The sequence below is a fragment of the Dendropsophus ebraccatus genome, chromosome 7 (assembly GCF_027789765.1).
Source record: "Dendropsophus ebraccatus isolate aDenEbr1 chromosome 7, aDenEbr1.pat, whole genome shotgun sequence".
Classification (NCBI taxonomy): Eukaryota; Metazoa; Chordata; class Amphibia; order Anura; family Hylidae; genus Dendropsophus; species Dendropsophus ebraccatus.
Window position 1 is genome coordinate 5734186 of NC_091460.1, and position 16890 is coordinate 5751075.

Below are 16890 nucleotides of genomic sequence, written 5' to 3' on the forward strand. Positions count from 1 at the left end.
TGTGGGACTCTTCACTTTATGCGCGATCCCATCCCGCTGTTATTCACTCTATTATAACAGACACTAATACTGGGCAGCTACAGTCTATCCAGTGTAATTTTGAGCTATTGTAGATTCTGGAGATTAGTTGGAGGCATATGGCCTTTACTTCCATTGTATTACATACTGTCGCATACTAGGGGTCTCTTCTGGATAGAACTATATTTGGGGGTCTGGTTTTAAGCTTTTGTTTCTGGAACAAGCAAGGGAACAAAGCTTTTAATTTTTTGCAAAATATGACAAGGCTTGGCACATAATTTTCCTGCTGGACTGGACCATGGTCAACTACCCTCTTGAGTCCCAGAAGTAAGACATATATGATGAAAAATGAGCCCCATAGTGTAATTTGTACACTACATTTGGCACATACAAATGAGTGGATCCAGCAGGGCATGCTGTGGTATATGTTGGCAACCCGATCTGCTGGTTTTCTGGCTTTATAACACCAACATATACTGTAGCCTTATAAAGGGTCGGACACCACACATGACATATAACATATATAACACCAACATATACTGTAGATGTCAGAACTTAGCCTTATAAAGGGTCGGTCACCACACATGACATATCGGTTACCATAAATACTAGTGTCTTATGAGATGCCATCAGGAGGAACGTTATCACACTCCTATTTGTTTCCTCCTGGAAATGTGCGACTGGATGACAACTGGTTTGTACTATTCCCTTCATAACTTAACAACTAAATGACAATTTATTGAAATATAAATATGATGACTATTAACCAATCCCTGTATGTGCTATCATTGGTTAAATAGGCGCTTGTACACACCTACACCTGTCGAGCCTTCTCCTAGACCACGTGGTTAGGCGTTTCTATGTTCTACTAGTGTTCTCCTCCTCCTGCTGATGGCGTGGTTTATATATTTAAGGGAGTGTCAAGAGGTGAGGCCAAATCAAGAAAATATTGCTACTGCAGCAAGTAGGGCATACCACTATTTCTTCCTCAATATGGGGGATAGGATATTGTCTATGGGCTGGTAAGGTTTGTAAGCCAGGGCTGCTTCATAGTCACAGGTTATCTCAGCATCACGGTCCAACAAGTAACAGTAATCAGGAGATAAACCATTCCCTGTCCAAACTCTGAAGAGCGGATTCTAAAGGTCTGCATACACCTTATATTTTTTTGGCCAAACTTACTACACATGGCGGGTTCGGCAGTCAAGGAGCACATGGCTCTCCAAAACAACAGATAGGGGTCAGGTGTGATCAAAAATCACGGCCGAACCATTTGTTTTGGGAGAGATAAGCCACAGCAAGAGTACTTTTCATACTGCTTATCCCTCCTCTCCCCATACAGGAACACAGGAACGCTCAGGCGTGATGAACATTCCCATGTATGGGAAGGATGGCCGACTGTCGAGAGAGATAACTGATGGCCGGACGATCATTCAGTCATCAGTTATTGAAAGCATATGGGAATCTTAAGAATCACATCATCTTTTAGTAAAGTACTTACTTGTATTCGTGTTTCATAGTAGTATTGCTTTTTCTGTTGTCGTAGAGCTTCTCCTCTAAGACCTGAGGGCTTTCGGACACTTTTTTCCCCTCATCAATCAGGAATTCAAAGCTGATAATCTTATGAATTGTTTTGTCCTTTGTAAAAGACAAAAATCTGTAATTATTATAGCCCCATCCTAAGATATCGGCAAACATCCAATTCCATGGTTGTAGTCTTGGCGAGTCTCCTCTGTAGAGGGTTCCTTTGGGTACATCTACAGCCCACATTTTCTTATCATCAGTAAAGGCCATAAAGTGAGTCATACTTTTCCAACAGTCCCCTCCAATAATAAGTTTACTCCATGCAACATTTTCATCAGTGGGTGGAGGTCCTGTGTAAAAACTCTCATTGTCCAAACCAAAAAGATTGCCATCTATATCAAAGAACAAGGCTAAAAACACATTCCAGTTCCCCCTTCCGATCCTTGTTGCCTGAGAATAGAGCCAAGGTACATGCTCATTATCTGGTGGGGGGCCCTTATAAAAATCTCCTTTATGGGTGGTGCAGTATAAATCTCCATTGGGGTGGAAGAAAATAAGTTTAATTTTGTTCCAGTCAAATCTTCCAACTCTTCGAGCCACCGTGAACCAATCAACATCTTGCTTGGAGGGCATTGGACCTCTGTACAGGTCACCAGAGCGGATGCAGAAGAGCTCCCCAGCCGGGCTGCAGGCTACATGGCTGACATTGTCAACCTTTCCTAAGAAGGCTGCTCTACTACTAAAATTATCTTGATGATGCTGGGGTGGTAAGCCGATCTGAACAGAGTAATCCTGAGTCACGGCCAGAAGAAGCGTGTCTAGAATAAAAAGAAGACTCAAATGAGATATCGAAGTATATACAGAATAAGACCATGTATCTATTATTGATTAGAAGCTCCTATGGTGCGGACTCTTACTTCTTCCACACTTTTTATAGATTGGTATTTGAGATGTGCGAGTAGTGAAATATTCAACTTTCGAGAATTCGAATCGAATAGGCACCGAGATTCGACTATTCAAACAAATATTCGATCCCATTATAGTCTATGGGAAATAAATTCTCGGCACTTGGAAATCCAAATTCGACCACTTGGAGGTCACCAAGTCCCCCATGAAACCTCCCTAAACGATGCCAACACCTCCGGAAACTCGGACATTAGGGGGAGAATGCCTGGGTGCACTCAACACCCCAAAATCGCAGTATAATGTCACTCTCTGCAGTTGCAAAGGAAAAATATTTGTGAACGCTTTACGAACGTTTATGGCAATGTTCACACATTTCGTTAGTATTGCTTGTGCAGCGTTATATACATGATTCCAATGTGCGTCTGTAGAGCGTCATGTTATTCGTGTGTATCATGCATTACGCTGTAGGTCACAGCAGAGCAGGGATTAGGAGAGGTAGAAAAATGTCCAGGCGATCGGCCCCTTTTGGCCATGAAAAGCTGAAGCTCATGGTCCAAATCATGGATCAAATGGATTATGGCCTAGAACGTATCCCTGTCACTAACCCCAACACACATAAAAGGCGTATAATGGACTTCCGGTTCCGGCGCAGGCATGTGAGGAAGGAGGCGCAGGAGCTCCCGCCGACCCTGCTAATTACCGGCTAATAACCGCCTGCCTGGGCGACCGATCCGCTCCTGGGGACACCCCTTCTCTCCCTGGCAAGCTCCGGACGCTGTAAGCCCGCCAGGACACCGACCCGCCGCCTGGAACCGCTGCGGCGAGCTGCCGCCGGAACGGAGCAGTGACGCGGTCACCATTACACAGACCCAGCGCAGAGGGTGAGGAGAGCGGTGGCTGCAGGGTCAGCGCTCACTGACTCCCCCGTACAGCCCCGCGAGTCCGCGGACAGTCGGCACGGCACTGCAGATACCAGTGCCATCGCATACCCTTCTCCTGGTGCTGGGGGAGGGGGCGCCATCTTTCCCACGTGGGCGGCCGGCACGGCAGAGGCTCCAGGCCATAAACCTAGCAGCACACTCCACTGCTGCCCCAACCAAACCTGCACCTGCAGTATTAAAGTTACAGTGCCTCAGTCAGTGACTATCTGCATCCAGCTCCCATCCTGGTGGACAGCGATCTGCTTAAGTGAGGTGTACAGGGACTGCCAGGGGTTAATTTGTTCGGGTAGTGAGGAGTTAACAGTCCCGTGCCTGGGTTCCCTCCCCTCTCAGTTCTATTGGAGGTTTGGTTGTTAAGGGGTGGTAGTTAAGCCCTGGTCCAATCAGCAGAGGCTTCTGCTCGTTTTAGCTCCTTCCTGTCAGTGAGCTTTCTCTTTCGGTTCAGACAAGCGAGGAAGAGGACGTCCCTCCCTCCCACCCTGTTATGGTTGGAATTCTAACATATGTTTTCTGTTACTAGATTTGAAGTTAAGTCACAGCTGTTGGCGGTTATGAGAAGCTAAGCCACGAGGTGAAGGTGGTAGTGCCCGCCGGGAGCGGCGGCTGGCATACCCTGAATGGAGACCTCCGTTTTCTGGCAGTTATAAATGGTTAAAAGAAAAGGTTATAAGAGAAATAAAAGCTGTGGCCCGAGACCGCCCAACAAAAGTTATTATGTCTGTGTTTTATTATGGGTTATATCACGGGACTAGGGGATTGTAGGATTAAGTGTTATCCTGGCAGTCTTTAGAGCATAGTGCCCAGCACCCTGACCTCTCCTACCACCCCTCTGCAACCATCCCTCTCCATAAGGGCCATCCCTTGTCGGACAGTACTTTTCCTCCATTATTTTATTAACCTGGATTACTGTGGGGTCACTATCCTCTTGTTCCAAGATCTAGAATATATCATGCATGGTATGTGCCTTCCAACACCTGTGCACACATCCTATACTCCTGTGTATGGACAATATTGACCTGTTCGTCACTCAGTATGCACATTTCCTCTATTTTCTGAAAATTCATTATAGTCCTGGTCTGATTCTCCCTGCTATTACTACCTGCTTTGTATGTCCTCTGGAGCCACCTAGTGGATGCTTGCAACAGTTTGCTCTGCTAACACACGTGTCTGGGAGCCTATTCTCATCCTTGCTTCTCTGGCGCCATCCGTTGACCTATCACAATACTGCTGGACCTGTTGTTTGCTCGTTCTCTATTCACAACACATATCGGCTGCAGATTCTACTTCAGATACTGTTTCCTTTTTCTAAGTTTATACAGTGCCATTATGGATCGTTTTGTGCAGCGGAACGCGGGCAACCCGCCAGCTACGCAAACAACGGCGGTTTCTCATGCTGCTGACCTGGATGTGCCTCCTAGCCAGACAGATATGTTCCCAGCCTCGTTGGGGGACACGGCCCCCATTTTGCCACAAGGTACCATACCGCGGGATGCGGACATAGCTGCTGTCTCCTCTGGCATCAATCATCTGCAACTAGCTGCTGCGGTAGCAAAACTATTGGCTCCTGAGATACAAAAGACTGTCAAGGAAACCATCCGCTCTACTTTGCATCAACTTAAAGCTGAGGTCACCGCGCAGGCGACTCGCTTTGACACGCTAGAGCAAAGGCTCACTTATTTGGAGGAGGAGAACGAGGACTTATACACGAGACTCAGCAAAACGGAGGAGAGGAACGTTAAAATGGCGGACAAGTTGGAGGACTTGGAAAATCATTCCCGCCGGAATAACCTCCGAATAGTAGGAGTGAGTGAATCTATACTGCAGTCCGAGCTACGGTGTTTCTGCGCGCATGATCTACCAAAAGCCTTAGGTCTACAACATGCATGCCGTGTGGAAAGGGCTCACCGCATTGGCCCTCCCCCTCCATCTTCTCCGCACGGTAAGGACCCTGATAATATCCGACCAAGGCAAGTTATCTTTAAGTTACTTGACTACAACGATAAAATGGACATTCTACATGCGTTCCGCAAGCGCACGAAACCCCTGGAGCTACACCGCACCAAACTCTTGATTTTTGAAGACTTCTCGGCCGAGGTTGCGAAGAAACGGAGAGCTTTTAGCCACATTTGTTCCGGTCTTTACAAAGCAGATCGTAGATTCCATTTGCAATACCCTGCCACCCTGAGAGTGTACAAATCGGATGGTACATCTCGATCTTTCACCTCTCCTGAGGAAGCTGAAAAGGTTCTGGTTGATATTATTACACCTTCCAGGGGTCCTCGGGGTACTGGCAAAAATCGCTCGCCGTCGCCGATGGAAGCCAGACCGTCCAGAGCACCTGCGATGCACCGAGATGCTCTGCAAACACCAGCTGAGCGCAAAAGGAGGCGCAGATACTCTGGCAGACGCCCTGACGATGAACGATCTAGATCACCAAATTGAGATAGTTTGTATTTGCTAACGCCTATTCCTTCCTTTGTTCCTTTATAGGGGTCACATCTATGGTAAATTTGATGGTGATTATTCTCTATGTGCCTTTGTGCAGGTTTACCCTTTGGACTCTATCACAGTGATTCTTGTGGGCGAGTCATGGCGGGCAGACGTCCACAAATGTCTTGCTGCTCTCACGGGAGCCAGTTTAAATTGCGGGGGGCGGGAGTCTCCAGCGTTTATGCCTGAAAAAAGGAAGTCCACTACTACCATAGTAGAGAACTATGAAACATCGAGCTCTCTATTGGGTTGTTTTTTTAAGTTTTGTGTTTTACGTTAAGTGTTTTTGGGTTAATGTTGCACTCACAGTTTGTACCAGGTGGGACAGACTTCGTGTTTTACTTGCTCATCCAGTTCCTGTATGGCCTCTATATTCCATATGTGCCCTGCCTGATGCTTTTCCATATTTAACGGTATTTTTCCTATGCTTTATATGTGTCCTGCCTGCTGCTTTCCCATCCTCAACGACACTCCTCCTTTGCATTTACCGGTCACTTGCCCCTCTGAAATGGCCTCCCTATGGCTGAGACGATTAATGTAGTAACGTGGAACGTCAAAGGCCTCAATTCACCCCACAAACGTATTAAACTGTTGAGACACTTAAAACGCTTTCATCCCGACATAGTGCTCCTTCAGGAAACGCATTTAGATGCTGAGGATTTTGTGAGGATGCGAAAGTTGTGGGTGGGGCATGTCTTTGGGTCTCCAGCAGTAGGGGGGAAAGCGGGAGTGCTAACCTTGATCCATAAAAATTTCCCGTTCCAACTTTTGTCCCATGACTCTGATACTGAGGGTCGTTTTTCTCATATAATGCTAGATCATAGGGGTCAGACCCTAAGTATTTACAACCTGTATGGGCCTAATGCTGACAACAAACAATTCTTTACTACTGTTCAGGGTAAGCTGCAAGGGGATACTGAACCTTGGAAATTGGTGAGGGGAGACCTCAATTCAGTGGTTGATCCAGCGTTGGACAGGAAGCACCCCTCTAGACAACGTATGCCCATACGACCCAGTGACAAACTACTCCCTGTGCTCCTCACTGCCGCAGACCTGTGCGATATTTGGCGACAGCGCCATCCTGATACTTGTGACTTCACCCATTTTTCACATGTCCACCAATCGTGGTCACGTTTGGACTATTTTTTGGTGAGTCCTTTGTTATCGTCTAGGACTGCGGCAGTGGCAATTGGGGACATGGTGATCTCTGATCATGCTCCAGTGACATTGGAACTTTATACTTCTTGCCCCAAAGCTACCGACTATATCTGGCGCTTTCCCTCTTATCTAGCCAAAGATGAAGCTTTCCACGAGTTGCTGAGAGGTTGGTGGTTGGAGTTCGAATCCTATAATGCTGAACATAGACAGGTCGAAGCTATTTACTGGGAGACCGCGAAGGCGGTCATACGGGGTAGAATAATGGCTTACCACTCTACTATGAAACGTAAAACTACGGTACATTATCAGAAAGCCAGCGCACAATTACAACTAGCTTACTCTCGCTTCTTGCTCTCCCCTACTGACCTGACTAAAAAAGGATGGCAAGAGGCGAGACAGTCATATGAACTCTGGTTAGATAGACGAGAGCGGATGTACAGATCTAACATGGAGACGGACTTCTTCCGGCAAGGCAACAAGGCAGGACGCCTTTTGGCTAGACTAGCCAAGGGTAGTCACTGTCAATCCCATATCCTGGCCCTTAAAGACACCAGCGGTCATGTTCATAGGCAACCTCGTAAGATTAACGATGTTTTAGTTAATTTTTATACGACACTTTATAAATCTCCCACGACGAGTCCGCCTGAGAGTGTGGATTTTTTAAAAAGTTTGCACTTGCCGTCACTGTCCGATGATGACTGTGCTTCCCTTAGCGCTGCGATCTCTAAGGAGGAGGTTGTTGCCACCATAAAATCTCTAAGTAATGGAAAGGCTCCCGGACCCGATGGGTATCCGGGAGAGTTCTATAAGATTCTGTCAACGCAAATCACCCCGGTGCTTACTGATTATTTTAATTTTGTTCTGAGTACGGGCACCCTTTCCCCTTTGGCAAAGCAAGCACACATTAAAGTGCTCCCCAAGCCAGGTAAAGACTTAACAGACCCAGGATCATACCGGACCATCTCCCTGATAAATCAGGATATAAAGTTAATTACTAAGATCCTTGCGGATAGGCTGGCTGCTTTACTCCCTGGTTTGGTGGGGGCCCATCAGGTGGGTTTTGTGAGAAACAGGTCATCTGTAGTGAATATTCGCAAAGGTCCTGACAGTGATGGACTTCGTGGGGCGCAGGTCTCAGACAGATTCCCAACCGGTGTTACTGACACTGGACGCAGAAAAAGCGTTTGATAACGTGAAATGGGACTGGCTGGGATCTGTGCTCGATGAATTTGGGATTCGAGGCAACTTTAGGACTTTCTTATCGGGGTTATATCAGGATCTCACAGCACGTATTCACACACCGGGCATACTCTCCCCACCCTTTCCAATGGAAAGAGGCACCCAACAGGGGTGTCCCCTATCTCCCCTTTTATTTGACCTAGCCATAGAACCCTTAGCGAGGCACTTATTATTACCTGATGCCTTTGAAGGCATACATCTCCGCCACCACACTGTAAAGCTAGCAATGTTTGCCGACGACGTGCTCCTTTTTTTAAGTAATCCCGTGTCTGATTTGCCTCGCTTATTTCAGTTTTTCTTCTGGTATGGCTCATTCACGGGCTACAAGATTAATATAACAAAGAGCGAGCTCTTGCCACTGGGGAAAGCCGGTGCTCAGTTACATTCAGTAGCGACTTCGCTAGGTCTGGTGATAGCCTCCTCCTTTATAACGTATTTGGGCATCAAAATAGGGAAGACGGTCGGTCAGTTATACTCCTTGAATTATACCCCGGTTATACGGAAGGTAGCCACCGAGTTGCAGTCTTGGCGCTCCCTTCCGCTTTCTTTCATGGGGCGATGCCATTTAATCAAAATGATAAGTTTTGCTCGCTTGTTATATCCCTTGCAAACCTTGCCACTCCTGATAAAACATGCGGATATTAACACGCTCCAGACGGCCTTTACCAAGTTCATATGGAATGGCAAGCGGCCGCGGATATCTCTAGCCAAACTTATGTTATGCAAGGCGGAAGGAGGTGTTAACTTTCCAAATGTGCGTGGATACAATCTGGTGAGTCTTTTCCGCCACATTGTGGATTGGCTGCATAACTCCTCCCGCTTCTCTAATCTTCTCTTGGAAAAGGATCTTGCTTTTCCGTGGAAACTTATAAGCCTCTTGCATACTACCTATACCAAATTACCCGCGGAAATAAAGCAATCCTGTATACTCCGTGACTCGATAGTGTCATGGAAAGTACTCAGAAAGATGCTTGGACTTCCTTTTCTACTCTCCAAACACATGCCGTTAGATAGACATCCAGAATTTTTGAGGGGCCAAAATGTGGACTGGCTGCGAGTTTGGCATGAACAAGGCTTTAGCTGCGCTGGTGATCTTATGGATCCTAGTCAGCGACGTTGGCTTACACCTCAGGAAATTCGGACGAAATTCCAGTTGCCGCTTGCACATAATTTGTATATTAACCAGGTCCATGCATTTTGTACCGCTAGGCTTAAAAACGTCAGGAAGGAATCTCAACAGCATGGGCTAGACGGGATTATTGGTGACAATGCTAATAAGACATCCATATCTATCTTATATAATGCCCTGAGGAATGATTTCCTTAAGGTTGATCCCGCAAAGCTTTTTCACAAGTGGGCACTACTGACAGGGGACGAGAATATTACTGAAGTGATTTTGTCAGGATGGGCGGTTGTCAGGAAATGTGTTATAAATGAGAGATGGAGGGAGACATATTTTAAACTCTCACATTCAGCATTATATGGATTCAATATTCCTCCATCGCCTTCCTTCCCTTATAGGATCACTGAATGTCCTAAATGTCACTCTCCCCTAACCAACCTATGGCATGGAGTGTGGACTTGCCCCTCCACAGTCTCTTATTGGACCAGGATAATCACTTACATTCACACCTCCTACAAGATTAAACTTGATTTGGCTCCAAAGGTGCTCTTATTTCACCAATTGAGACCCCCCGAATCGGAATCGACATCGGATAGCGGAGCAATACCGCAATTGGTGCACATCACTTTACTGATTGCTCTACGGTGCCTGTTCACCAATTGGTTATTGCCTCATGTACCTGACCTTGATATGGTAGTGGCACAGAAAAAACTCTTTTTTGGAATTGATAAGATTGATACGCAGAGGCATAAAGATTCTGGTTCTAAGAAGTTTTTCCAGAAATGGAGACCCTTTATTTTGCAACATTATGATACGCAGGCCATTCATGACATAGTGAAGCCCTTCCAGTTCACAAAATGGTATTGCACGGAGGCGCTGAAAGGTACATTGGGGCTTTGCAGCTACCACATTGATTCTTTTTCTTTGTTACGCTGCTTGTATCTTCCTAAGCACCTTAGCCATATAGTATTGTGAACACCTTTCTTTGTATGGTATGTTGGCCACTTTATACTTCTAGGGGTCTCCTCCTATATCCGGATCTTTTGTGTTCTGATCCCATTATCGGGCTATGTTTTCACTGGGTTTGCTTTGTATGTGTTATAATCTTGGTGTCCTGCGTGACACCTTATTGTTGTTTTTGCTCATTATTTCTGAAAATCTAATAAAAAATATTTGGAAAAAAAAAAAAAGGCGTATAATAAGAAAGGTGGTACGTACCCTCCAGCAGGATCTCAACAAGAGAAGGACCCCTGTCCAAATCCAAAAAAAATGGTCAGACCTGAAATATGAGTCCCCGGAAACTTGCAAAGATACGGCACAGTGAGTAATATGCTGTGAGCCTGATCGTGGGATGTGTAATATACTGGAGTTGTGATACTGGGATGTGTAATATACTGGATTCCTGAGACTGGAATATGTAATATACTGGGATCTGCTATTGGGGTGTGTAATATACTGGGGACTCTCACAACCCTTTTACTTTGTACCCACAGAACCCCCACCCTATTTCCAACACATAGGCCCACATATATCATATGTTCCCTCCACCTGTCATGTGCAGCCCACAGCATATGGCCCTCCTCTCATAATATAAGGATTGAGCTTTTTAGGAATAAAACAGCCTAGGATGATGATGCTAATGATGATGTTGATGACTTCTACAGTATACCTTTTTTGTTGTTGTTTTTTTAAAGATCTAATGGATGAACAAAGGTGGCGCCCACAGCTGTTCGGGACCATCTTGTAAGTGTAAACATTGTATATTTAGACTATGTTCACACAATGTAACAGGACTTTCAGCCGGTGTCGGAACCTTTCACATTACTATAGCGACTTTGCACAGTGCTGTGTATGTGACCAGCAATGCTCGCGTACTGTTAAGGCCCTATTCCACCAACAGATCTGACGACAGATTATCTGCCAAAGATTTGAATCCAAACTCAGGAGTGGATTTGAAAAGAGGAGAAATCCAGTCTTTCCTTTATGACCTGCTCTCTGTTTATAGTCTGTTCCTGGGTTTGGCTTCAAATCTTTAGCAGATAATCTGCGTCACATCTGTTGGTGGAATAGGGCCTTAAGTAACTGGTCAGACACTCCAGGCATGATGGGAGTTGTAGTTTTGCAACAGCTGGAAGGCAGAAGGTTCCCCATCCCTGTTCTAGTGTATAGGAGCTGTCCAGGCATGATGGGAGTTGTAGTTTTGCAACTGCTGGGGGGGTCAAAGGTTCCCCATCCCTGCTCTGTGCAAACAGCACAGCCGTCCACTTAAGTTTCTTGAAAGGTGAGGTCCAATAAAACTAACTGGGGGATTATATGTCATCCTGAAGCTGCTAAACAGGGATACAGACCTCCTGCTCAGGGGCCCACCAATGGTTAGGGCCCACCGGGGGATTCCCATGCTCCCCTGTGGGCCAGTCTGAGCCTGCTTGCAGCACAGGCCGAGTGCATTACACACCACATGTGCTCGGAGGGAGAGGAGAAGAGCCACCGATACGGGGAAGCGTGTGGCAGGTGTTTGTTTTTATTTATTTATTTTTGATAGTTCATACAACACCACCGAGGACAGACCCTCCCACACCACCACCACTGAGAAGCCCAGCCCCTCTGACCCCATCGCCAGCAAGGACCCCATCTCCCCAGAGGACGCCTCCAGCATCGAGCCGGTCTTTAAATGGAAGGTAAAATAACGTGATACAGCTGCAATTTCTTTCTAGAAAACATCGGCTAATTTGCGCTTTTATTTTTTAGCTCCGACCCCCGGGGACTGTCTGGGGCTTTTTCGCCAGAGCCAACCAAAGCAAAGCCCTTATCAGCGAGCGGTAAGAACCTTCCCCTAATCCTCCAAACTCCTCTAGCATATACGACATGGAGAGAGAGGAGCGGCTGCACATCACACCTATGGCTGATACTAATGCTGCTACGCTTATTTTAAAAACCAACGTCAGGATGTTGGAATATATTTTGATTAAACCATACTGCCCCGTGTACCTCGTGCAGGTCTCCTGGTTCTAACGGGTCCCTACGCTAACTCCACACTGTGTCGGTCGGCCGCCAACCCCGCAAAGCGTGCACGTGCAGGGAAGGGGGGGCAAGGAATGGCCCTGCAACCCCAATGTCACAGGACCAAACCCAAAATGCCCCACCAATACCCAGCCAGCACCACCGGCGGAGAAGGCTGCCCCCAAACAACACAAGTATGGAAATGGTATTGCACTCACCATTACTGCTGCAAACAGAATGGGAAAACCATGGAGGTGCTGACATGTGAGCACAGGTATATTCTGCTGATTTGGGTCACATGGGTCTTACAAAGGGGAGTGCTAGCTGCTCAGAAAGGGGAGAAATGTAAAATACGACTTGGGTTTGGTCCTGTGACATGGGGGTTGCAGGGCCACTCCATGGCCTCCCTTCCCTGCATGTGCACGCTTTGCGGGGTTGGTGGACACCGACCGAAACAGTGTGGCGTTAGCATAGGGACCCGTGTGAACCAGGAGACCTGCACGCGGTACACGGGGCAGTATGGTTTGATCAAATTATATGCCAACATCCTGACGTTGGTTTTTAAAATAAGCTTAGCAGGATTAGTATCAGCCATAGGTGTGATGTGCAGCCGCTCCTCTCTCTCCATGTCGTATTTTACATTTCCCCCCTTTCTGAGCAGCTGGCACTCCCCTTTATAAGACCCATGTGACCCAAATCAGCAGAATATATACCTGTGCTCACATATCAGTACCTCCATTTTTTTTCCCCCATTCTGTTTGCAGCAGTGATGGTGAGTGCAATACAATATTCATACTTGTGTTGTTTGGGGGCAGCCTTCTCCGCCGGTGGTGCTAGCTGGGTATTGGTGGGGCATTTTGGGTTTGGTCCTGTGACATTGGGGTTGCAGGGTCATTCCATGGCCTCCCTTCCCTGCATGTGCACGTTTTGCGGGGGTGGAGGCCGCCAACCGACACAGTGTGGAGTTAGCATACGGACCCGTGTGAACCAGGAGACCTGTACGCAGTACACGGGGCAGTATGGTTTGATCAAATTATATTTCAACACCCTGACGTTGGTTTTTAAAATATGCTTAGCAGCATTAGTATCAGCCATAGGTGTGATGTGCAGCCGCTAGTGATGAGCAAATACTGTTCGATCGAATAGATATTCGATCGAATATTGAGATATTCGAATATACGATATTAATGCAAATATCCCACGAATATTCAAAAAATATTCGATAAGCGTTCAAATCCCCCAGCTTCCGGTTTTACTCTCCAGATGGTCGAATAGATGTTTTTCACTTATCGAATACTTGTTCCCATAGACTTAAATGGGATCGAATATTCGATCGGGATATACGTACAAATATCGAATATTCGAATATCTCACTATTCGCTCATCACTAGCAGCCCCTCCTCTCTCTCCATGTCGTATCCTCTAGCATATAGTAAAGGCAGAAACCTAAGAAACTACAGGATAGAAATGATCGCTTTTCATCACCTGTATAAGTTTTCTAATCATCACATAACTCTTTTCTACCTCAACAATAATAGAGACCCTCAACCAGCTGGCGGAGGAGACAGTCAACCTCTCTAGAAGGGCATATGGCGCCATGCACACCTTAAGGGATGTGCAGCTGGGGCTGAGAAATCTGAAGGGGCAGATTGACAACTTTTTTCTGTTTTTTTCTGTTTTTCGTTATTTGTTTTCCTAATTTTAATAAGTAAAATATGTTATTTAGATCTTTATGCGGTGTTTGTATTGATTTCTTCCGTTCGTTTTTGAATACACTATGCTCAAAGGGAGTCACTTCAGCTCAGCCTTCCAAGAAAAAGGTAGCAGGCAGGCACTTCAGCTCAGCCCTCTAAAAATTAGGTTCAGGCCCATCAAGCAAGCCCTGGAAAAATTAGGTTAAAGCCCATTGGGTGAGCCCTGGAAAAATTAGGTTGAGGCCCATCAGGTGAGCCCTAGAAAAATTAGATTGAAGCCCATCAGGTGAGCCCTTGAAAAATTAGGTCGAAGCCCATCATATGAGCCCTGGAAAAATTAGGTTGAAGCCAATTGGGTGAGCCCTGGAAAAATTAGGTTGAGGCCCATCAGGTGAGCCCTTGAAAAATTAGGTTGAAGCCCATCATATGAGCCCTGGAAAAATTAGGTTGAAGCCCATTGGGTGAGCCCTGGAAAAATTAGGTTGAAGCCCATCAGATGAGCCCTGGAAAAATTAGATTGAAGCCCATCAGGTGAGCCCTGGAAAAATTAGGTTGAAGCCTATCAGATGAGCGAGCCCCCGGGAAAATTGGGTCTAGTAGGCCCTACAGGTACAGTCAGTGGTTAAAGGAGAAGTCCGGCCAAAATTATTTTTTTTATATGTTATTACTTATGGAAAGTTATACAATTTTCTAATGTACATTAATTATGGGAAATGCTCATATACTGCTATTTCCCTTAATTTAGTGTATCAGGAAGTGTTAGAATTCTCTCAGAACCAGTGACGTCACGACGAATGGTGTAATTCCTATGGAGTGTCCAGCAGGGGGCGCTCTATATATAGAAGTCAATGAGTACCATTGACTTCTATATATAGTGCGCCCCTGCTGGACACTCCATAGGAATTACAGTGTATGTAATGTAATGTTATGCACTTTACTTTTGTGACTTTATGAATACATTTATGGAATACTTTGGGGAGCAAGTGTCCTTGCTCCCCAAAGTATCCCATAAATGTATTCAATGAATAGATTTGCTGGGCACCGAGCAGGGAGGGAGAGAGGTGCCATCTACCTCCCCCCTCCCTGCTCGGTGCTGGGAACATATACAAAGTACTACTCCCCCATTATCTGCAGATAATGGGGGAGTAGTACCTTTTGCTATCCCTATCACCGCCCGCACTGCCGCCGCTCACACAGGGGCTGCTTTTCATGCCCCCCGCCGCTCCCTCCCGGCTTCAAACATGAAAAGCAGCCCCTGTGTGAGCGGCGGCAGCGCGGGCGGTGATAGGGATAGCAAAAGGTACTACTCCCCCATTATCTGCAGATAATGGGGGAGTAGTACTTTGTATATGTTCCCAGCACCGAGCAGGGAGGGGGGAGGTAGATGGCACCTCTCTCCCTCCCTGCTCGGTGCCCAGCAAATCTATTCATTGAATACATTTATGGGATACTTTGGGGAGAAAGGACACTTGCTCCCCAAAGTATTCCATAAATGTATTCATGAAGTCACAAAAGTACAGTGCATAACATTACATTACATACACTGTAATTCCTATGGAGTGTCCAGCAGGGGCGCACTATATATAGAAGTCAATGGTACTCATTGACTTCTATATAGAGAGCGCCCCCTGCTGGATACTCCATAGGAATTACACCTTTCGTCGTGACGTCACTGGTTCTGAGAGAATTCTAACACTTCCTGATACACTAAATTAAGGGAAATAGCAGTATATGAGCATTTCCCATAATTAATGTACATTGAAGACCCTCTCTGACAGCACACTTGCGGCAGGGCAGGCCAGCACCTCCAAAGCATAGAGAGACAGCTCCAGCCATGTGTCCAGCTTGTTCACCCAATAGGTGTATGGCGCCGAGGGATCAGGGAGGACAGGGTCACGGTCTGCCATGTACTCCCTTAAAATCCGCCGATACTTGTCCCTCCTGCTGGTAGGAGGCACTTCAGTGGTGGATGTTTTGCGCTGGAGTGTCATTAAATTTTCCCACATTTTGTCCATTATTGGCTTATTGTCCGTGGACCTCGCAGATGTTGTAACATTCCCGCATGAACTCTCCTCTTTTCCGCTAGCGATGGTGGGCGGGAAGATCTCCATCATCGTCTGCAGGAGTTCTAACTTTAGCCTTTAGCCGCCGGGTCCTCTCCTGTAGGGGAATAAGAGAGCAAACCTGGTCTCTATACCGGGGGTCCAGGAGTGCAAAGATCCAGTATCGGCTACTGTCCATTATACGGACAACGCATTGGTCCCTTTCCATGCAGTCCAACTAGGTATAAGCGAGTACTAAAATGCTCGGGGGCTTGTTACTTGAAACGAATATCTCCCGATACTCGAGTGCTCGTTTCGAGTAACGAACCCCATTGAAGTCAATGGGAGACTAGAGCATTTTTGCAGGGGACCCAATTTTGGTAGAGGGAAGGTCGTGTGAAAACCTGTCAACCTCAGAAAATGATGGAAACACAAAGGAAATGAACAGGAAACAGCAGGGGCAGCATATAGGGAATTAGTACAGGGATCGGCATTACCGGGGTTAGCGAAGTTTCTGAGCGCCAGGTGCGTTTGCAGAGCCCCTGTAGTGTCAGCAGAATAGAACCCCCCAAAAGTCACCCCATTTTGGAAAGTACACCCCTCAAAGAATACATCTTGGGGTGTGGTGACCATTTTGACCCCACAGGTATTAGAAGAAAGTATTCAAAAGAAGACAGTAAAAATGAAAAAATAGAATTTTTCCAGTAACATGTTTGTTTAGTTTGAAATTTCTCAATTTCACGAGGAACAGGGGA

At 46.3% G+C, this 16890-nt stretch overlaps 1 protein-coding gene across 2 annotated transcripts in view; it reads right to left on the bottom strand.

The window, feature by feature from the left end:
• LOC138796629 (tachylectin-2-like) overlaps window positions 1-16890 on the bottom strand; it is a 77238-nt gene that overhangs the window by 39695 nt on the left and 20653 nt on the right. For both annotated transcript variants that reach the window (XM_069976243.1, XM_069976244.1), the window contains exon 2: window positions 1520-2360. In XM_069976243.1, coding sequence (XP_069832344.1) covers window positions 1520-2360 — 841 coding nt within the window. The remainder of the gene's footprint in view (window positions 1-1519; window positions 2361-16890) is intronic.